At 35.3% G+C, this 23,571-nt stretch overlaps 2 protein-coding genes and 1 pseudogene across 2 annotated transcripts; 2 read left to right on the top strand and 1 right to left on the bottom strand.

Moving 5' to 3' along the window:
- The first annotated feature begins 411 nt into the window (after nucleotides 1-411).
- Nucleotides 412-5,496, top strand: LOC120201022 (annotated as a pseudogene).
- Nucleotides 5,497-14,910: 9,414 nt separating this feature from the next.
- On the top strand, nucleotides 14,911-21,748 carry LOC120201032 (E3 ubiquitin-protein ligase APD2-like). The gene is made up of 10 exons (XM_039201726.1): nucleotides 14,911-15,250; nucleotides 15,382-15,488; nucleotides 15,595-15,720; nucleotides 15,807-15,900; nucleotides 16,022-16,096; nucleotides 16,172-16,254; nucleotides 17,108-17,254; nucleotides 17,469-17,541; nucleotides 21,054-21,402; nucleotides 21,598-21,748. Exons 1-10 carry the CDS (start codon nucleotides 14,926-14,928, stop codon nucleotides 21,671-21,673), a joined length of 1,455 nt encoding a protein of 484 aa, XP_039057657.1. The 5' UTR covers nucleotides 14,911-14,925; the 3' UTR covers nucleotides 21,674-21,748.
- A 1,128-nt stretch (nucleotides 21,749-22,876) lies between these two features.
- Nucleotides 22,877-23,571, bottom strand: LOC120201035 (30S ribosomal protein S31, chloroplastic-like). The gene is made up of 3 exons (XM_039201727.1): nucleotides 23,388-23,571; nucleotides 23,236-23,300; nucleotides 22,877-23,079 (listed from the first exon to the last, which is right to left on the bottom strand). Exons 1-3 carry the CDS (start codon nucleotides 23,551-23,553, stop codon nucleotides 22,945-22,947), a joined length of 366 nt encoding a protein of 121 aa, XP_039057658.1. The 5' UTR covers nucleotides 23,554-23,571; the 3' UTR covers nucleotides 22,877-22,944.

The following is a 23,571-nucleotide window of genomic DNA, read 5'->3' as shown; positions in this document are numbered from 1 at the left end:
TAAATCCCTGGTGTATCATGGCGACTTTTTTTTGGGAGAACTCAACACTGTCCCTGTCCCTGTCCCCGACTCCAATTTCCATTTCCCGAATAACGAAATACGAATCCACCACATCTCCCCTACCAGCGACCGATGCATCATGTCAATTCCCTAACCTATGTGACATTTTCAGAAGTTAGAACTAAGAAGCTACACCCTATGTGACATTTTTAAGTATATAAATTGGGATATATCTTAAAATTGAGACTTAAGAGTGTCGCATGCAATTTACAGAGCTTATTATCGTACCATGAAATAGGCATTATCATAAGTGCTTAATGCAACATGTTTCTACTGACACTGGATGAATGGATAGGCTCTGTATGGTTATTGGTTTGGACTGTGAACTTGTGTATGTTTTCTCGTTTATGATTTGTTTTCTTTTTCCAGATACGTGATACTAGTGTGCTTGTGAGGTTACGTCCTGCACGGGAGGAATTGAGAAGCTATTTGACTGCAAAAGGACGAAAGCGCTTTGAAGTATATGTTTGTACTATGGCTGAAAGAGATTATGCATTAGAGATGTGGAGGCTTCTTGATCCTGGGGGACACCTGATAGGTTCAAAGCAACTACTGGACCGAGTTGTTTGTGTCAAATGTGGCAAGTCTATATAACAGTTTTAGATATCTTATCTTGTACTGGAGAGTTCTTGATGTGCTGTCATTTAAAAGATGAAACTTAAATTCTGGTGTTTTTTGGAATTTAAGTTGCTGGTTCTCATTTTCTATTAGCATAGTTGAAAGCAGATGCTTCAAACAATGAACATTTAGTAGTAGTTAGCCTTCCTTTGTTGCTAGTACTCCCAACTTGGCAACTACTTTAGCAACTTTGTAATTGATGATTTTCAAAGGTTCTAGGAAATCTTTACTAAATGTGTTCCAAGATGGAAAGTGTCATCCACAGATGGCAATGATAATTGATGATCGTTCAAAGGTCTGGGAGGATAAGGATCAATCTCGAGTTCATGTAGTTCCCCCCTTTGCTCCATATTATGCTCCTCAGGCAGAGGTACATACTGTGCTTGTTTTCAAGCTAACTTATTGAGAATTTGAGATATGGTTTTGTTTTTCTGATTTTTTATGGCAAATATTCTCCCTCTTTATTAGACAGCAAATGCAGTTCCGGTCCTCTGTGTGGCAAGAATTGTTGCATGCAATGCCAGGGGTTTGTTTTTCAAGTAAGCCATTAAATTCGTGTGGTAGATGGCTGTTCATCACTGTCATCCTCTCGCATTTGTATTTGTAATTTCTGATTAATACTTTTTTATCCAGAGAGTTTGATGAGAATGTATTACGGAGATTATCTTAAGTTTTTTATGAAGATGTGGTAAATCTGCCTCTTGCCCCTGATGTGAGCAGCTATTTGATGTCAGAGGTACATAAGTTGACAATATATGATAATTAATTGAGAGGAAATTTGAATTCCCCCAAGGCAGTTACTCGTCACTGGTTTGCAGGAAGCTAGTTTTGCTCCAAATGGAAACAATGGTGCTCCTGCCTGTGAAGGAATGAATGGAGCTGAAGTTGAGCAGATAATGAATCAGTCGGTAAGTTTTGATTAGTTACAGGGTGAATGAATGTAAATTTGTCAATGGTCATTGGTCTGGGATAAACCTTTTATTGCAGACATGCACTAAAAACAAGAAATAAACTATTCTCGTGATGATGTTATCGTCACAGTTTGCCATCTTTTGGATATATATATTCTTTTCAGTTGCTTCTAGTGATGTACATTGCTCATTTTGGGCTTCTATTATTTTGAAATGATTTTTCCCCTTAGTTTTCATAATTATAATATCTATAGTTTATTCAGGAGGAGAAACATGCTTTGGACTCTTCCACTCGTCCAGTTACAAATAACCCTGAGTTGAAGTCAGAAACCTCTCAGCCACCTGTTACAGATGTTGTTGGCCCTGCATCTTCAATAGCGCCATTGCCTTCTCAGAGTAGGGTTTCCTATTCGTTATTTTATTTTGAATAGAAGGCATGATTTACTGGATTGGAATGTATTTGAGCTTATTTTTTTCTTTTATCTGCATCCTAGAACCCACTTTACTTGGAGCTCCTGATCTGCTTTCAAATCCTATGTCACTTGGAGCTTCTGTAATAAGAGATAACAACAGTAGTGACAGTGATTATGACATGAAGAGAAGAGCCCTTGGCACAAGACAGGGTTTAGACTTGAGGAATCTGAGCTCAGTCCAACCTCAACTCTTACTGAAATTTCCAGTACAAACATCATCATCAGTTGTCCCTCTGGGAGGTTGGTTGGTGGAAGAAGACATCAATGAAGTGCATCTAAATGATCGACCATCAGGCATTGCACAAGAATCTGATGCAATGAAATCTGATAAATTGCGAGCTTATCAGAATCTGTTCTCTCATACTGCACCAGGTTCTGTCTCTGCTGGTTTGCCATCGCATGCCTCCCAAGTGAAGGTTGAAGAGGTTCGATCAAAATTCCTTCAGATTATCTCATATAACCTGGGTGCATTCTGAATTTTGTGTTGTATACGTCTGGCACATACCAGACTTGATACACCAACACAGAATGTTCCGCCTACAGCTCATGTATCAGGTTTGTGATTCTATTGCTCCTCTTCTGTGTCAGGCAGCTGTTACATGATATTGATATGCTGTTTAAAGCAGGATTTGTAGTCTTGCAAATCTGTACTTCGTAAAATAGTTTTGCTATGGAATAATGAGAACTGTTACGAATGGTGGATAAGTTATAGAGTATAAATTGAATTAAGTATTCTTGTTAAAGTGTACTTGATCAATAGACATACAAATGAAAAAGAAGAAAAAAGAGCTGTCTAGAAAGGGCAAATGCTGTCGAAGAGTTGTATGTGGAATGCAAGAATTAAATTGGCCTTTCTGAGATCATCGCGTTAATTTAGATATTCTGGGAGAAGAACATGGTTCCAAGGTTTCTAATGCACACGCATTATTATTATTATTATTTGGAGTAGAGACTGTTTTAGAGGATTGGATCCTCAGTAAATGATTGTTTGAAATCTCTTACAGAGGCAGGTGGAACTCAGAATCACGTGTCTTTTATTAGTAGAGAATTGCAACCTGAAGGTGGAAAAATGAATTTTCTACCCTCCCATTTGTCCATAGGTGTTCTACAAGATATTGGGCGAAGATGTGGTTCAAAGGTACCCTTGCTTTTAGGATTAGGATCCCATCCATTATTTTCTACCTTGCTATCCAATTAAACTTTAATCACCATTCATAACAGTATATAGGTGGCACCTGAACATGTGAATTGTGCTCATGAGTGTATTGTAAAGTAATGGACAAAAAATTATAGAGGATAGACCAGCTTTCATTTTAGGTTCATGCTTATTTATATTTAAGCTTGGTTACCTTGCTTTTCAAATTTGTACTCCACAGATTGAGTTCAAGTCTGTGGTAAGCACCAGTAAGGATTTGCAATTTTCTGTTGATGTCAGTGAAAGCTATATTTCCTTGCTAATAAATAGATTTATCATGGACTAATCTGAGTTTTCCACCGTGTTTTATCTTTTAATATTGTGAAAATGCTTTTGTATTTCTCCTTGAAATCAGCTTCACTAACGCTCTTTGTTCCCTCATTTCCTTTTCCCTCTCTGATTGTTGTTTTTCATCTTGGTTGACTTTTCAGAAAGCAGCTCATTTTTCTGGCTTATTTTATTTAGGTTTTATTCACCGGTGGTGTTGGAATGGGCAAGACAAGGAGGGATGCTTGTGCTGCAAGCTGCTGAGCTTTCGCTGCATAATTTAGCAGGTGAGTTTATTTGTTGTTTATCTTGCTTTGCTTGTTATTATATGAGTTATTTTGTTTGTTTCAAGACTGGAAGCATGCACCTTGGTTTGATATGATTGATTCAAACATGAATGATTGGCAATATAGTCATTGGGCTATAATTTCTGAACGTTTTCCAAAGGTCCTTTGAATCATATCGCCATTATATTTGAGTTCTCTTTAGTTGCAATGGAAGGAGTTTAAACTTTTTAGTGCTCTTTTGGAGCCTTCTAGGGCTATGGATATACATATTTTCATAGTCATACTTGGTAAATAATTTGATTTTGCTATAATATGGGTGCATCATTAGATGATTAAGATTTTTTTGTATTCTTCAGTTCATGTTTCTTTTTCCAACTATGCCTTCAAGAAGAAGTGCTGGAAGGAACTTACTTTTCTATACATGGTATCTCAGAAAAATATGTAGCATATGTAGCACCCCGTTCGGGAGCCGTTGATAGAGATTTCAATAACTGGAACTGAAAATGGATTTCTCTGGGACATGAATCCTGCATCAAATGAAGCAATAAGAGAAGACGTGTTACCTAAAGATAATACTTCTGAGGTGGGCATTCCTGATGATGCTTCCATTACTTGATTTGATTTCTTTGTTTTAGAAAAAAATAAAAAGAAAAAAAAAATGATACTTGGATAAAGGGCTCTGGGAAAAAGGTTTCCAGACATGAGGTAGTGGTTATCCGGAGAGAAACCACTCCTCTTTGGATTGCACCAAGATGTAAGAGCTGAAACTCTGAAAGGAGAGTGGGCTGGCTTCATGTCTGCTACTGCTGCCTTAACTGGCTATCCTTTTAAGAGGTAAGTACTTGGTGTCAATCTTTAGTTTCTACCCGTTATCCAAGGTCCCCCAATACAATTCTTTCAGCTTCTTATTCCCATTTGTAGAAGTTAATATCCTGGACGTAACTTTGCTGAACATGAAGCCTCGGTTGCTGTTATTAATTAGCTTGTCAAGCATAATGAGTTGACTTATGTACTTGGAGAATGTTTCATGCCTGATTTTGCTTGCTTGTTACCTGATAATGAATTGTTATGAGCAATCTTATTAATGAGTTTATTTATGTACTTGCAGACTTGAAATTGGGTATTAGAATGGAATCTTAATAATTTATTATGGTTTTCCTGAAAGATTTGGAACCATTGCAATTTGTGATTGAAACTGGCATGGATTAACCCACTTATCTTTTTGATTGCTAAATCTCAGGCTGCTGATGTGGAACCTGGGAGTAACTCGTCCAGTATAGCAAATCAACCAGTTGAAAAGCGTGCCAATTCACCAATGTATATGTTTTCCTCTGTTTGCTTTTGGAGGATTTATTTCTTCCGCCTAACCTTGAATATTTTATGGAAAGTAGGATTCGCTGACCAAGTTTTTTTTTTTTAGTGTTATATGTGAGTACATTCAAGAGGCATGAGAAGGTTCTGAGATGACTGAATTTTGCATAACAGATGTGCGTAGATCCATCTCCGACCTTTAATTTTTTAAAATCTTCTGAGGTGAAGAGATCTCTTCAGGAAATGTGGAGGCGAATGTTTTATCTTTTGGTCTCATCATTTTGCCCCGTCATTTCCTGCATTATGTCGTGTAGGAAGAGCATATCCTTAGATCTTATAGCCGAGTTTATCTTCACTTGGAGAATTTCAATGATGAAAACGAGTTCAATATCATCCAATTCTTCTCTTGCTTGCGTTGCATATGCACCTAACAAATGTATTTTTGGCACTCGCACAGATGTTTAATGTTTCCGTTTTTCCTTTTATACCATTCATTGTTAAGAAAATTCATGTTTATCACGTAACACTACCATTTCTTAATGCGGTCTTTAATAGATCTATGAGATTTCAAATATAATAACTAAATAAATTTTAAAATAAACTACTGAGAATTATTGATCCAAGGTTCATTTATCTTACGAGTAAATCTAATCAAATGGTTTGGATCTAATTGAACTGGACGAGATAAATCTGAATCTACTTGTGGTCCCTCGGATAAAATCGGGTTACCGTCGTAAACAAAGAGTCACATATAAGTCCAATTTTAAATAGTAATTGCATTATAAAAGTCTAAATAATTAATTTAGAATGTAAACGAAGAATTTTGAATTAGAATTAGTTAAAATGAATCTCAAATTTGCAAAAATAAACCATTATATCTTCTCAATTTGAGAGGAAAACAGGCAAATCACCCCAAAGGTTCCTAAACTTCCTACTTTCACGAAAAAGGTACCTAACTTCCAAAATTTTCAATTAGCTCAAAAGTTTTAAGATCAAAACATTTAGCCCTAATTTTGGGTTGTGACAGTCTAGGGACAACCCATAGTGACTGGTTGCAAGAGTTGGCAAATAGTGATGGTAGGGTGTGATTCCGGTAAGGCGATAGGTCATTTGGTGAAGAATAAAACTTAATGATGCTAGGGTAGCAGGGTGGTAAACGAAAGGTATATAGTGCACACAACAAGCAATATAAGAGCGGATAGATATTGAAACTAGCTGGGTTCTGAAAAGGGGTGGTATGAAGGACAAAAAGCCAATTGGTTTTACGATTTATTAAGGTAGCAATATCGATGGTGGTGTGGTGTGGTGATGGGTGGAGAATGGGACAGTGAGGGGGGAATGTTGTAAGCAACTTGTGAAAGTGGTTCATATGATTAACTAGATGAATAGTTTCCGATAGTGTTGACGTTTGGGGTTAGGCGGTTGGGATTTTCGGGATGCACGGCTGAAGGTTGCAAGATAATAGACGGTAGTGGTGGTCATAAGGTGGATGGAAACAGATTAAAAAAGAGGAAGGATTTAATGACTATGGTTCCAAAAGGTGTCCCTTCCCTCTTCTATTATATAGATTATTGGGTAAAGTACATAAATGATTTCCCCACTAAATGGCACTATTTTATTGAGCCCTCCTATTAAAATTTACAAAATGATCTCTAGACTATAAGGTGATATTTTGTTGAGTCACCGACTATTAAAAGTTACAAAATGGTCACCGATTATTCATATGTTTCAAACTCATTATTTTTCGTAAAAAATTAATGTTCGTATGAGCTGGAAGTTAACATGCTGATTGGGATATGATAAAAATCATATTCTAATGATGTCTATTGAAACCTTCGTTGCTTTTCAGCACTGGCTCGATGACATAATGTTTTAAGCAATGGCTTGATGACATAATATAAACAGAGAATCGGTCCACAAAATACAACTCAAAACGATTTTGGGATCATATTTTATCATAACTCAGTCAACAGGTTTACGTTTAGCTCAGACAGCCGCCAACTTTTTTATGAAAAAAGAACGAGTTTGGAACATATGAATAGTCAAGTGACAATTTTGTAACTTTTAATTTTCAGGGGACTCAAAAAATACCCTATAATTGAGGATTATTTTGTAACTTTCAATAGTCGAGAGACTCAATAAAACAGTGCCATATAGTTGTAGGAGCATTTGTGTTCTTTACCCTAGATTATTTTATGAATAGGAAATTTGGTTTTTCCAAAGGTTTCGAAATGTGACCCCATAATTTTGTTAATTTAAGTTTTCATCATTCTCTTCAAATTCTTAGTTTACCTAATTTAGTCTCACACATAAGCATAATTTAATTAAAAATCTTGAACCCATAATTGAAGACATGACACATTTTACCTTGTCAAGCATAATGGAACACATATACTATAATACATTGCATGTTTAATTTTCCCATGATACGTATTATAAAATGTTCATTTCAATATGCTTTAGTTAAAAACAACATACACATATTTATTCAACAAATAGTCTTTAGTTAGCCCAAGAAAAACTCAAGAGATGAGCAGATCCTTATAACATGTATGAGTCGAAGTTCAGTTGTTTTCTTATGCGAGCCCTAGCTCTAGTTCATGTATGTTCCTTTTATCATATATCTTTATATTGTGTAGCTATGCTAACACCATGCGAATGTAACATGTAACAGATATGACTCCATCACCCGAAACTCACTCAACATCCACATGTATGGGACATCTTACTTGTATGCCATACAAACAATATCAAATGACTTCATATGTATTATTTGGACATTTAATCTCTTTTTGACAGTTGTAAATCGAATAAGAAACAGATTATCACTTGCAAGGCTTATCACATGCTCACCTTACTTGCTCCATTGCATATCATCTACTTTCTAAAACACAAAGGAGCTCGATGGCATTCCCAAGACACATTTTTAAATAACACGTGTTAAGCCTTCTCAAATTCATATTCTCCGGTATCTTACAAAAATAACAATATCGACCGTCGATTAACCTTTTTAAGTGGCTTTTTAAATATTCATATATATAGTTCTAAAAAGTTTCTTTTAATCACCGATTTTTAACTTTAAGATCGGATTTTGTAAAGATCCATTATAGAGGCGACATTCTTAACCTAGATTGCTTCACTCGGAAACGCTAACAACCTAGGATTCAAACTCATAATCTTGTTTCCACTCGAAAACGCTAGCAGCCTAGGATTCAAACTCATAATCTTGTTTAAGATATCTAGTGCCTCATCCCACTAGATCAACTTATCGTTGGTAACTTGTTTAATTGAATATATATCATTTTTGGGTACATTCGGCGAATAACAAAGAAGAAATAAAGAGTTAGCAAAAAGAACATAAATCAAGCTACTTTAGTGGTTAAAGGATGATTTTTATCCCTTGAACTCCTAAGTTCGAGCATCAAAGACTGCAAGGGTGTTTGAGTTTTCATTATCAAACGATTGATAATCTTTGGGTAGTTCTACTGTGCGGCGGTTAAAAAACGGCATAATCGGTTAAAATTTTGACCGGTAATGTTATATCATTTAACCGAAAATATTATCAAGTATAATAACATATTAGGTAGCGCTTATATAATGTAATAGGTAGCGCTTATATAATAAAATAGACATTTAACTGGAAATATTATCAAGTACAATAACATATTAGGCAGCTCTTATATAATGTAATAGATAACGCTTATATTGACCTATTTTCGAAGTAAACCGGTATATTTATACCAGTAGCATTGCAAATTTACCTATAACAATATTATTATCGGTTACGATGTTTTTTAGATCGATACAATTTTAAATGTATCGACACTTTATGCTCGCACCTGGTTGGGCATTCATATTTCATTCTAGAAAAAAGTATCGACACAAACTAACAACGTGTCGATACATTATTTAGACCTATTATCTTATAAAACTGGTATATTTATACCAGTTACATTGAACATTTACCTATTACATTATACTTATGGGTTTCGATGTTTCCGGGATCGATACTTTTTATAAATGTATCGACACTTCATGGTTGCACCCTTTTTGGTATTCATTCTGGACCAAAAGTATCGACACAAATTTAGCAAGTGTCGATACTTGATGCTGACCTATTTTATCATAAAACCGGTATATTTATATCGGTTACATTGTAAATTTACCTAATACATTATAATTATCGGTTTCGATGTTTTTGGGATCGATACTTTTAATAAATGTATCGACACTTTATGCGTGTCGTTTGTGCATTCATCCTGGACAATAAGTATCGACACAAATTACACAAGTGTCGATACATTATGTTGATCTGTTTTCTAATTAACCGGTATATTTATACCGATTACATTGTTAATTTACCTATTACATTATAATTATTGGTTTTGATATTTTTTGGGTCGATATTTGTATAAAATGTATCGACACATATTTAGGTAGTTATTGTACATACCTAAATATGTACTGCGAATTTAATGTTGTACTCACCCTTTAACTACCACTATCAATACCACATCCTATTGAAAGCAGCACGACTGAAACATGTTCAATGAACCTTTGCTTACATCTCCATCAACTCCGGGACCACTAAACTTGCACAACAAAATTTTTACCATGGATCATACTGATGCATATAATGTTAAGCCAACCACAAATACAAACGATCAGTGGGTTATAAGTAAGTCTTATCAGGAACATAATCATGCATTGTGCACACCTGTTATGACACCATTTATGCGTTCTAATAGAGCTATAAGTAAGGCTGATATCGATGAGGCAACAACATTGAAAGAGGTCGGTGTTGGCACGTCACAAGTAATGAACTATTTAACGCAGCAGGCAGGGGGCTATCATAATGTTGGATTTACACATAAAGACCTCTACAATGCACTTCAAAGAGGTAAAGCAAAGGAAATCGTCGATGGGGATGTGAATGCGCTTATTGCCTACTTTGATTATAAGAAACATGATGATCCTGGGGTTTTTATGACATACCCAGTAGACGAATCAGGGGCATTGTATAATCTTATTTGGTCGGATTCTACATCGAGATCGGATTATACATGCTTCGGTGATGTAATTGCGTTCGACACAACGTACAAAGATAATTTGTATGGTCGACCAATTATGCCTATTGTCGGTGTCAATCATCACCATAACACAATTGTGTTTGCCACTGCCATAATCACTGACGAGACGTCTCAATCTTTCGAGTGAGTGCTACATAATTTTTTAGAAGCAATGATGAATAAATCACCTATTTCAGTTGTCACAGATGGGGATAGGACAATGCAGAGGGCTATCAAATCTGTTATCCCTTATGCTAAGCACAAATTATGTTCTTGGCATCTTTCTCGCAATGCACAAGCTAACATTGGTAACCCAAAATTTACAGCAGCATTCTCAAAATGCATGGCTTCCTGGTGGACAACCGAAGAATTTGATATTCAATGGCATTCGGTTGTTTCAGAATTCAACGTCGAAAAGCATCCATGGGTGATTGAGAAGGGAAATACATGGCACTTATGGGCACAAGCATATCTAACTGATCATTTCTTTACCTATATTCGCTCAACACAAAGGTGCGAGTTTATGAATGTTTCACTAGCGATTGCACTGAAACACAAGAAGACATATTCTATTTTGAGTATAATGTAATTTATACAAAATTAACCCTATATTTACAAAATTTACTCTCTTAGTCTATTTTTATTGTGGATTACGAGACTGTTTAATATTTCATCCGCATCATCACATAAATGCCAAACAATCTGTAGAGTATAGTCTCCCGCAATCATGGCCGAAATCAGTTCTGTAACTGGGATTATCCAGGTTAATCATGTTGACAGCATAACCAATAAAACCTGGGGTTTATTTACAAGTGTCGATACATGTTGTAGACCTATTCTCTCATAAAACCGGTATATTTATACGGATTATATTATAAAATTACCTATTACATTATAATTATGGGTTTCGATGTTTTCGGTATCGACACTTTTAATAAATGTATCGACACTTTGCGCGTTCATCCTTTTTGGCATTCATTCTGAAAAAAAGTATCGAAACAAATTTAACAAGTGTCGCTACATGCTATATACCTATTCTCTCATAAAACTGGTATATTTTACATTGTAAATTTACCTATTACATTATAATTATGGGTTTTCGATATTTTTGGGATCGACACTTTTTTAAAATGTATCGACACTTTATGCGTTCACCCTTTTTGGCATCCATTCTGGACATAAATTATCGACACAATATTAAGAAGTGTCGATACATATTATAGACCTATTCTCTCATAAAACCGGTATATGTATACCGGTTATATTGCAAAATTACCTATTACATTATAATTATGGGTTTCAATGTTTTTGGGATCGACACTTTTAATAAATGTATCGACACTTTATGCCTGCAACCCTTTTGGATCGACACTCTATGAAAATGTATCGACACTTTATAGGTTCACCCCTTTTGGCATCCATTCTGGAAAAAAAGTATCGACACAATACTAATAAGTGTTGATAAATGTTGTAGACATATTTTTCATAAAACCGGTATATTTATACCGGTTACATTGAAAAATTACCCATTACATTATAATTATGAGTTTCGATGTTTTTTGGGTCGTTACTTTTTATATATTGATCGACACTTTATGAGAAACTTTAAGTTTGGATACATTATAGAAAACGATTATAAATATACCGATATTTCTAAGTATGAAAACTTTGTTGTAGAGATCATAGAAAACATTTCTTTAATAATGTGTTTCGATATATTTACACGCAGTTGTAAAATACATTAATAACTAGTATTGATATTTCAATAATCCTTAAATGTATCTGTATACAGAGAAGCAAATATGAAATAATTAATGAAAATATACACACAATATAATCAAACCAAAAGATACATACACAACAATGTTCAAATAATGTACCGACAATGAAATTAATCCGATTAAAAATGGTTATTTCTAACGAAATCCGGAACATTAGGTGCCTTCAACAAATTTTCCAAATACTTTAGTATGTTTTTGCCTTTTTCTGAGAACATACATAAATAATTTCAATTATCAAACTAATGAGGTGCAATTTTACTAACAATAAACTAAATTCGCATAAGGATGAATAAATTTGTGTCATACCTAGAGCACTGTCGTTCGAATGGGAAGCAGCGTCAAAGGTATGTGGACATATGTAATTGTATTTCTATATAAACACATAAATTGTTAAAATAATCAATGTATGAACACCTGTTTAACTGGAAAAACATATTGCATAAATGCAACTTACCGGATTATAAATCATTTTTTCCGCTGAATCATCGACCAAAAGTGTATTTAGCTCGTTAAAATCAGGACACGCGTTCCAAACATCATTGAGATCTTTACAGTAGGTAACATTATCGTATGTTTTGCATTTTGCTTGATCCTGTTCACAAACAGTCGAACATAAATATGTAGGAATCATAGACAAAGAAAAGTCAGCAAACTGTAATGACATTCATCTTACCCAAACGAATAGAAAATGCTCAGAAAATAAAGGTAGTTTCTCAAGTACACGGTCGACGTTATGCCTGAGATTGTAATCAAGTTTGAATGTTAACATTCAATTGTATATTAACATTCAATTGTATATTAACGATTTTGGCTACAGTAATTCAATTGCTCAACAATTCTAACCTCATCTTGGAAGACCAAATGGCAACAACAAAATTGTCTACACAAAATTTCATAAATTCAAATAATCCTGTTCTGAGGACAACATCTACAACATGAAGAAAATGAGATTAAAGTTCTACGCTTATATGTTAAAATAATAGATACAAAATAACAGAATTAAAACCTGCAGGCAGTATTGAGATGTAGGCAAAGACACCATTGACTCTATTTTTCCTTCATATATCAGTTTACACAAATCAAATCAAATACTTGTTACATACACTTTATTTAATATACAAATATAGATAACTACTCTTGTGATAAAACGGTTTTCTTCAAAAGAATTTGAATGGCCACTACAAAATGTGTCGGCACATTTATACAACCTATAATATCATTTTCTACCTATAATATTTAATAAAAGTATCAACATTTATATTTTACCTTGAATATCACTTTCTACCTATAATCGGTCTCAAATGTTTTTTTACTCTAAAACTCCAAACAACACATAAAAACCCTATTTACGATTACTGTAATAATAAAAAACTAGGGTTTCGACAACATACTTTTCGATTCGACTGCAGCAACAAACAAACAAACTTTGCTTTAGAAACGCCTTCTGAAATGCAACAACAATTACGCTTCGATTTCAAAAACTCGTCCGTTCTATTTATTTTCAGAGGATATTTAGCTATGACCTTTATATTTTCATCGGATATGTTATTTATATTTAATCGATACAACTACCAAAGTGTCGATGCTTTTATGTCAGGTGTCGATACTTTCGATAGGATAATTACCTATTTCTTTGAAAGTATCGATAATTTATTACACGTACTTATGAAAGTATCGACACTTTCAATATATCCGGTAGCGTTTTACAGATTTTATCATTTTGATATCGGTTTTATCATATTTTTACCTGTTATATCGTTGTGGATCGATACATCTTTATAAAGTATCGACACTTTATAGGCACTAAAACTGCTTCTCTTTTAAATTCACAAAGTGTCGATACTTATATTAAAGTACCGACACTTTAAATATATCCGGTAGCTCTTTACCGATTTTATCATTTCGATACCGGTTTTGTCATATTTTTACCTCTTATATCGTTGTGGATCGATACATTTTTATAAAGTATCGACACTTTATAGGCTTTAAAAATGCTTCACTTTTAAATTCACAAAGTGTCAATTCTTAAATTAAAGTATCGACACGTTCAATATATTCGGTAAGGATTTACCGGTATTGTCTTTTCGTGACCGGTTTTATCGATATTTTTAACTGTTATATTGATATCGATCGACACATTGACAAGTTAAGTTTGCCGGTTACCAAATTTTTTAATATTTCTTTTTGACTTTGACCTACTACATTATTATTACTCAACATTTCCAATAGCGCTAAACCGAATTTATTAAATATCTTTTAATGTATCTGATAACATCGTATATTAATCGTATATTAAACTACCTTTCCCGAGACATTCCCATAATCTTTAGAACAATACAAAGTAAAAAAAAAAGTTAGCAAAAAGAGATATAATGAGCAAGCTTCTTTGCCTCCTTTTTTACCGGGTGGTACTTTGAGCTGTACTTGAGTTTGAACCGTTGTGCTATGAATTGGACATCGGCAAAAGTTGGTTTCCATCGTCTGTTCAGGGTAAGCCACATGCATTGTTGAATTTGTTGTTTCTGCAGACGTACAAGTCTGCATTATTTCCTTTCTCCGTTGTGAAAGCCAGTGTCCATTCGAAATCTTCATCAACAAGCGATGGTCTCATTGATGACGATGATGATGTTGTTTTCGTACACGAGTAATATAACATTATTTATGAGGAATATTTAAAGATAAGAGACTTAAATGTTGTTTTTCAATATCGGTAAAATGGAGTCAAATAGTATATAATAGGCGTCAGCCGCACCAGCTTCCAACAACAACTACCGGTCAAGGGAAGGAGAGGGAAGACTGATTGGTGAACTTTCAAGCACACTTCAATTTCTGCACTGTCTTCTTCATGGACTCTTCTCCCCCTAACTTTAAAGGTAACAATTTCTTAGATCCCTAGCCTTTTAGTTTCTCAACAATTTTAACTACCATTTTTCTTCTAATTCATCAATCTAGCATGGCTGGTCCAAATTGGAGCTCACCTTCCGCCTCTGCCTCTTCTTCTTCGTCTCACAGAAGGGATTCAGGAGCCGCCTCCTTGTCCGCCGCCGCCGCAGCATCGTCTTCCGGTTCTTCTTCGCAGGTTCGAGAAGAAGAGGAGGAGCGAGATCGCGAGTACCCTGGGCAACATCATTTTCATAATCCCGAGCTAGAGAATCACCACATTGGCGGCCTTCTTTCTTATAGAGAAAATTTACCTGCTTTTGATGATGATTCACCAAGGATGATTAGAGACGACACGTGGTCTTGCATCATCGTTGTTTTCACCTTTTTGTTTTTCGGTTCGTTCTTTTCCCTCCATACCTTTTACCTTTCTCGTGAATCTCTTTTTCGTTGCAGTAATTAGAATTAAAGCTCTTTATTTTCTTGCTGAATTTATTTTTATCATAATTTCTTGGGTGGAATGGAACAGTTTCAGTGACTTTGATTCTGGGGGTTTACGGGGCAGTGAATATACAGTTTGGTCCAAATTGTTCTCTACTTATTCAACCCAATCCTCTTTTTGTTCAAAGTGTAAAGGTGATTTGCCTTTTATTTTCTTTTCTAATTTTTTTTATTAATTTATGCTTTTCTATAGAATAAGGGGTGATTTTCGGCTTTATAGTTTCTTTGGGCCTTGTACTAGGTGGAGGAGATAGATGATTCCAAGCCAGGGCTCAAACTCTATGGATTATATAAATCTCCATATCTTGATGTAGTGACTACCTGGTCTGAAAATTACACTGCCACCGTTCAAGCTGATTCTCACATGGCAAGTTTGATTCTTGCCTTATTGTTTTGCTTGAATAATTTGGTACTGATTATGTTGTTGAGTTGCAATTTTCTGATGTTATCCAGGAGTGGATTCATTATCTGAACAGGGGATCTCAAGTTAATATTTCATATAATGTGAACTCAGCTAGCTCCTCTGTATTCCTTGTAATTGCTCAAGGTACCCTGAAACAAGAATAGCTTTCCCAGGAAATGCTTACATAAAGTGTGCCCAAAAATGTTGTAAATTAAGTAACAGCGCCATAGGAATTTCATTTTCAAGTTATTTATTCACATTGCAGGGAGGGAAGGCCTTTCTCGATGGCTTGAAGACCCAACATATCCCAACACCACTTTATCATGGAACATTGTTGACGGTGAGATAGAAGTGGTAAAGCATGAATATTCTTTCCATAAAAAAAGTTTAATACTGACTTTTGATGTTTTGGTAGGGAGTGGTATGATTGAACTGGTCATATATAGATCTTCAAGTTATTATGTTGCACTGGGTAATTTGAACTCAGAGGACATTGAGGTAATGATGAAAATTGGACTTCTTATCTTGGTTTGTTCATTTGGTTCTTTTGTTCGAGTGCTGCTAAAACATTTGAGATGTTGAAATCGTAGCTGCCTCTTTTACCAACTTTAGAAATAGAGTTATTTCAAGCTGCTTGTCCCTTTAGTTTGTTGGAATGGATTTCAAGATTTGATTGATGAATATTATTAGCTTACTAAGAGACTCCTACTTTAATCTGTTAAAGCAATACTGCTTTGTAAGCTGTAACTGTGGTGGGAAATGTATTTCAAATAAAACTTTGGGATGATGGTGTTTATACGTGAACCTATTCTGCAAGGCTGCAGTTATTGAAATAAAACGTACACTGTAACATGGATTGGTATTTGTATGATAAAAATAACTGCTATTTCAAATAAAACTTTGGGATGATAGTGTTTATACGTGCAACTAGGCTGCAGTTATTGAAGTAAAAAGTACACTATAACACAGATTGGTATTTATATGATAAGAGTAACCGATGCAATGTGTTCCCTGATAGCAAGGGCTTTGAAACATGAGAACAATAATGTTGATTGTCTCAGTTTTTCATGTTAAAAGTTTAATACGAGTATCAGATGAGCAAAGTGGGAAGAACTGAATTGCCACGGATCCATTTAATGATCATCTGTGTGTTTATTCCCAAGAAACATTGAGCCTACCAATTCAGATTTGAGTGATATCTCATTATCAAATTCAAGTAGATGCCTTAGTTGACAAAAAGCCTGCCATTCTATTTCACTAAACCCATATTTTTCCTGGATACCATTTCCCTGCCCTTCTCCAATTTCTTCTGTTTTTTCTCATGTGAGAATTGTATTGATACATTGAACAGGTGGAACTAAACCTCACAGTCAGGGCTTATATTTATAATACGACGGAAGCTTACTACAGGTGTACCTTCGCTAATGGTGTGTGTAGCTTGAGTATCTTATTTCCTCAGGGAAATTCAATTGTCTTGACTTCTCCTGGTCCAGAACAGGTAAATCTATCTTTCAAACCTACAGTATTATTTTATTGTCTTTCAAGATTATGTGGTTTTGAAGGTTGTTACATAGGCATTCCCATGGTATTAGAATCATGGATTCATGCATTTACTCTTCATACCAGACGCATAATGTCGTAAATCTTCCTTGGTTACTGAATGTTTAAAATGACTTCACATTTGGTTTTGTCCCTTTCTTTGGCTGCTACAGCATTCATCTGCAAATGACTGGTCAGTCAGAGTGTCATATGGGCCAAGGTGGATTACATATATCGTCGGCATTGGTAAGTTCTATCTTGATTCCTCTCATAACAACCTTTACAGGATTTATGTCTTCTCCTCCAGCTTCAACCTTCTTGGCATTCCATCCTCAGGATAATAATATCATAGCAATTGGAATGGAGGATTCAACTATCCATATTTACAATGTTCGGGTCTGTATGCTTGCATGAAAAATAGAGAACCGGCATTGTCTGGGATTTATAGAAAGGTTTTAGGACAGATGGCTCAAAGCTCAGGGAAAGTTGGTGAGATAGTAACTTTGTTTGTGCAAAACATTCCACCTAGGTATCATTGGAGGGGGTTGAGTCAACTATTCGGGAGGCATGGAGATGTGATTAGTTCTTATATAGCAAGAAAAAATGATAGAACAGGAAAACGCTTTGGGTTTGTTAGATTTTCCAATAGAGATGACAAAGTTAAAGCAGTCCAAAGATTTAATGGATTCTGGTCATTTGTTTATCAATTATCAGTCAACGAAGCTCAGTATGGAGCTAGGAAACAAATCTGGAAACAGAAGTATCCTTCATCTTCCATTGCTACACCAAGAAAAAGCATTAGTGGAATAGTCCGGAGGTTCTAGCAAGGAGGACTAGGTTAATTCAGGGCGATGTAGATGAGGAAGTTGTTCGAAAGCTTCAGAAATACCTCGTAGGAACGATGGCGTCGTTTTGCTCTCTCAGTCAGGTGGTAGACAGATTACAAGCAGGAGGTCTAGGAGAAATTAAGACCAAGTTTGTGGGGGGGGGGAGAGATTTCTTATTGCAAATAGATGATGAGGAGTCGTACAGAATTTTGAAGGAGCAGAACTGGTCGTTTTTAAATGAGGTTTTCCAGGAAGTTCAACCTTGGTCAGAATCTTACATAGCGTCGGAGAGGGTAACAAGGATTAAGCTGGTTGGAATGCCACTTCACTGCTGGAATCATAGCACCTTTAAGAGGATTGCACAGCAATGGGGAGATTGCTTAGCGCTGCGAGAAAACGCACTTCAAGAATTGGGCTGCGAGGAGATGTCGATTCTGATAGCAACTAGTACGAAAGAATTTATTGATGAAGTGGTTGAATTGGAAGCAGGGAGAGATGTATTTAGAATTAGAGTAGTGGAATTTCCCAAAGCTAGCAGTGAACCTTTGTTTCGAAAGCGAGAAGTAAAAGAAGGTGAGGTTGTATTTTCTCCGGCAGGAAGAAGCGTGGACTCGTCGGAGAAGGTGGATTCCGAGAGGTGTTCTGAGGAAGATGATAGACAGTTATGTTGTATGGGGAACAGAGATAAAGGTAGCTACTTGTCGGGTATGGAAGAGGAGGAAAGGAACATAGGGGAGGAATTAATTATGGGTCTAGGGTATACTGTTGCTGGTCAGGGGATGGTTCTTACGCAAATCGAGGATGCGGTGGAACACGAGGAAGTGCCGGAAGTGGTGGAACATGAGGAAGTGCTGGAACACGAGGAAGTGCTGGAACACGAGGAAGTGCTGGAAGTGGTGGAACACGAGGAACTGCTGCAGCACGTGGAGAAAGAGGCAGCTTATGAAAACAGTATTATTTGCAAGACTGCACGTGTTAATGAGGGGATAAAGGAAAATTTATTAAGTTTGCCCATCTTGGATGGCCGTTTAAAATCTAAGGAGGTGGAGGATGTCATTAATATGGGCCTTACAAATAATTGTGCTATCATTAGATCCAAGGGAGAGGAAGTCCAACAGGTTAGGGCTGTGGCTGAACGGGTGGTTGGAAAATCCAAATCGGGGATTGTTTGTGAGGATTTTGACCATAGCCTTTGTATGTCATCACAATTGAGGGACGTTTCTCTCTCGCACAATTCCAGACAGAACCGGAGAGCTCAGGAGGGGATAAACAATAAACATAGCTCTCTTCAATTATTTGAAGAGAAATATTTGGCTCCCCATAGGTAGGGGTGTTCAAATAACTGAACTAATTCGGTTAACCGACCTAACCGAATTAGTTCGATTAATTCGGTTCGGTTACCGAATTAGTTCGGTCGGTTAACGGTTAAGAAAATTTTTAGAATTCGGTTAACGGTTAATTCGGTTCGAAATCAGTTAATTAATCGAAATTAAATTTTAAATATTAAATATATTATATATAACATATGGGCTCAGCCCAAACCATTTAAAACCCAATTAATAATTTAAGATCCAATAACTTTTAAAGCTAAATCAATATTAATTAATTAAAAAATTTATATAAAATTTTTATTTTATAATTATATATTATTTAAATTAATTGTAAACTATTTTTTTAATTAAAAAATATTAAATATATTATATATAACATATGGGCTCAGCCCAAACCATTTAAAACCCAATTAATAATTTAAGATCCAATAACTTTTAAACCTAAATCAATATTAATTAATTAAAACATTTATCTGAAATTTTTATTTTATAATTATATATTATTTAAATTAATTATAAACTTTTTTTTGAATTAAAAAATATTTAATTTTTATATAAATTAGAAAATTTGTAAAATTTTCGGTTAATTCGAAAATTAACCGAATTAACAGAAATTGATTCGGTTCGGTTAATATTTTCGAAAAAAAGTTCGGTTCGGTTAACGATTAAAGAAAAAAAAAGTTCGGTTATGATTAATTCGGTTCGGTTTTAACCGAATGAACAGCCCTACCCATAAGAAGTCTAGATACTGCCGGAATAAGAATAATCAGAAGAAGGTGCATCGCGAGGAAATTTGGACTGACCTTGAAGGCTCACAAGTGTTTCTGATTTCGAAACACTATTGCGATGGAAGAGTGGTTAGTTACAGGTGATTCGCATAAATGTTTTGAATGAAGTTGGAGGTTTGGATGGTCTCCGAGGACAAGACGAGCAATAAGTGGTTGAAAGGCGGTTAGAGTATTTTAGAAGCTAGCTTTTGGTTCTCTTATAGTGTGGAAGCTCATGGCTTTTGTGTTAGAGTTTGGTTTCTATGGAATGAGTCAGTTGATATTGAGGAAGGCAGGACGATGGGTTCTTCCATAGTATCTACAGATCCAGGCCCTCCAACTTTGTTGGAGCTTATTCCTAGGTCTTGTAATTTGGCGGCAGTCAAGTTACTTTAGGAGGGGTTTGGTTCATTGTTTCAGGCATTTTGTTGTACTGTTTTGTGTTGTATTCCAGGAATTGTTTAGGCGTTAAGTCTTCTTTGCTGTTGCTAGATTGGTTTACAGCTCAGCCAAAATTAAGACTGTGTTAGTACCTTTAATGGTTTAGGATGAGTCTGTTCTGTTGTTTAGGGGTGTCTTCGGGTGTTTTTTGGTTTTTTGGTTATGTTGGGGGTGTTTATCTGATTGTATCTTATGTAATTTCTTTTGGTTAATGAAATCTTAAGGCACTCTTTTCCTCATTCCACTGATTAAGGAGCTTCTCTACAAGCTCCTTTAATCAAGAAGGGGAGAGTTTTTAACGAGGTCTTCAATTCCTATAAAAAAAATAATAACAACCTTTACAGGAATATCCTCTTAAAAATTTAAATTCTATTTTTTTTTTCTTTTGAAAGGTGGAATGACTGCAATCATGTTGGTTGCCTTCAACTTCTTAAACAAGTTTCAATTTACTCGTGGGGATGAAGCAAGTGTTCGTTATAGGGAGTTTGCTTCTGCCAGAACCCCTCTACTTTCACGCAAAGCCGATGATGTCTCAAGTTGGGGATCATCCTATGATTCCATCTCAAGTGATGAGGCAGATCTTGAAGACTTTCTGACAGGTTCTGTTGAAGGCACATCAATAGGAGATGGTGAAAATAGTAACAATACCAAGCGACTTTGCGCAATTTGCTTTGATGCTCCAAGGGAATGCTTCTTCCTTCCATGTGGGCACTGTGTGGCTTGCTTTGCATGTGGAACTAGGTAAATCCCTAAATGAAATGTAGGTTGCTTTGGAATTGTCAGTTAAGTATTTAGCCTGCACCATAGTTACAATGATGTGCTAATTGTTATCCGCCATGATTCTGTTTAGCTTACTAATTAGTCTGGTCCTATCAGAGACTTATGATCTTGCTGACTCGACTTAATTGACAAGTGTTGGAATAAAATGTTTTGCAGATTAGCAGAGGCTGGTGGAACTTGCCCCATTTGCCGTAGGAACATGAGAAAAGTGAGGAAGATTTTTACGGTGTAATGAATACGATACATTTGAACAGTGAGTTGCAGCGCAGTAGGTGTATTTTGATGGGCTGATGCTGATGGATTCCTTTATCTCCATAGATTTTAAGGTGGGATGAACCAATGTGCCATGCTTTTTGTTTTCCCATAGTGCCAATTTTCTTCCTTGGAATCAGCCATTTGATTAGAAGAAACAAGTAACTAATTTCTTTTTGCTTTCTACTCTTTCTTTTATATAGAGTTGTGCTTTAATAATATTTAATAAAAACGCTATTCGTTAGTTTAAAAGAAAATGTATTACCAACAACCAGTTGGTCTAGTAAGATAAAACACTAGATTCTTCAAGTTAAGGGTATTAGCTTCTCGAAATTAACTGAATTAACTGATCGAACCGAATTAGTTCAATTAAAATGATCGGCCACTGAATTAGTTTGATCAGAAAACAATTTTTTTTCAATATTTGGTTAACGGTTAATTTAGTTCGAAACCAATCAATTAACCGATTTAATCAAAAATATTAAATATTAAATATATTTATACATATCAAATACATATTTTAGCTCAAATTCATTAAGAGTTAAGACCAAACTATTTTTTAACCATACAATACCTATTAAATTGTCCAAACTTAATTAAATTTAAATACAAATAAAAAAATATATATTTATTAAACTCAAATTAATCTAATTAAAAAAGTCAATTAATTCCTCCACCCGCCAAATTAATTGAACTTTATTCGGTTTGGTTAATGATTTTTTTAAAATAAGTTTAGTACGCTTAAAGGTTAAAGAAAAAAAGTTTGATTAATTTGGTTAATGAGTATTTGGTCTGTTCAGTGGCTGAACCATCTATTTGAACACTCGTACTTCAAACAATGCTTGAGGTTCGAACAATGACGTTTGCAAATGAAACAAACTGAGTTGAGATTGTCACTTCTATTATGTGTCTCTGTAAAATCTGATTAATTGGTAAATAGATTAGATATTAGTGAGTAATAAAAAAAACCCATAAATCTCAAAATAAATCACTCTCAACTCAGTTTTCTAAATTTTTTGTAAACAAGTGGACGGCTATTGCTACAATTCTGTATCTCTCAATAGTCCATAGCTACAGTGATTAAGGTGCTATAGAATGATTGTTATCACCTTCCCAATTTGAGAAAGCTAAATGAAACCCGAGAATTGAATAGCAGAGAAGAGCTCAAATTAAAAGAGTGTTAACAGCACAACCAAGTTTTTCAGTTTAAGAAATGCAAGAGAAGTAACACATAATGGTGGGCTTACTTAATTAACCAGAAAAAAGGGACTCGTCAATTTCAATCTTGATCTTCTCAACATCATCAAACTTATCTTTTCTCGGTGGTGATGGTGGAACCGCCACCCTTGGTGGCCCTCTCCCCTTCTTCTTGTTCCTAGGCCTTGCCTATTCAATTTCATCACATTTCAAAACAAATATTAAACAGATTAAAATTGAAATTTGGGTATAATGAAAGAAAAATACCATAATTTGAAGAATAAGAAGAAAGCACAAATAATGAAGATCAAGTATCACCCAAAAAATGGGAATAAAAGCACTTACATTGCCAAAGGAGTGATTAAAACGCTTCCCTCTCTCCGTTTTCTTATCCCCTCTGCCGCAGTAAACTGAAAAACAAATAAAACCCAAAATTTTTAATCCTCAAAAGACCCAGAAAATAAAGTAAAAGGAAATTGATTATCTGTTTTTGTTACCATAAGGGATTGAAGGAGAAGAAGCTGGAGAGACTGAAAGATATGAAGTCGAAACTGATAAGGAAGCTCCAAGAGTTTGGGAATGAGAAGAGGAAATACGAGAAAATGAAGAAAGATTGAGAGTTGGAGCTGGAATTGGAGCAGCTCCGAGTAGCAGTGACGCCATTGTTTGTTGATAAGTTTA

The sequence above is a fragment of the Hibiscus syriacus genome, unplaced genomic scaffold (genome assembly GCF_006381635.1).
Source record: "Hibiscus syriacus cultivar Baekdansim isolate YM2019G1 unplaced genomic scaffold, ASM638163v2 tig00006753_pilon, whole genome shotgun sequence".
NCBI lineage: Eukaryota > Viridiplantae > Streptophyta > Magnoliopsida > Malvales > Malvaceae > Hibiscus > Hibiscus syriacus.
The sequence above is the reverse complement of the archived record's forward strand: the minus strand, read 5'-3'. Positions and strand labels throughout refer to the sequence as shown.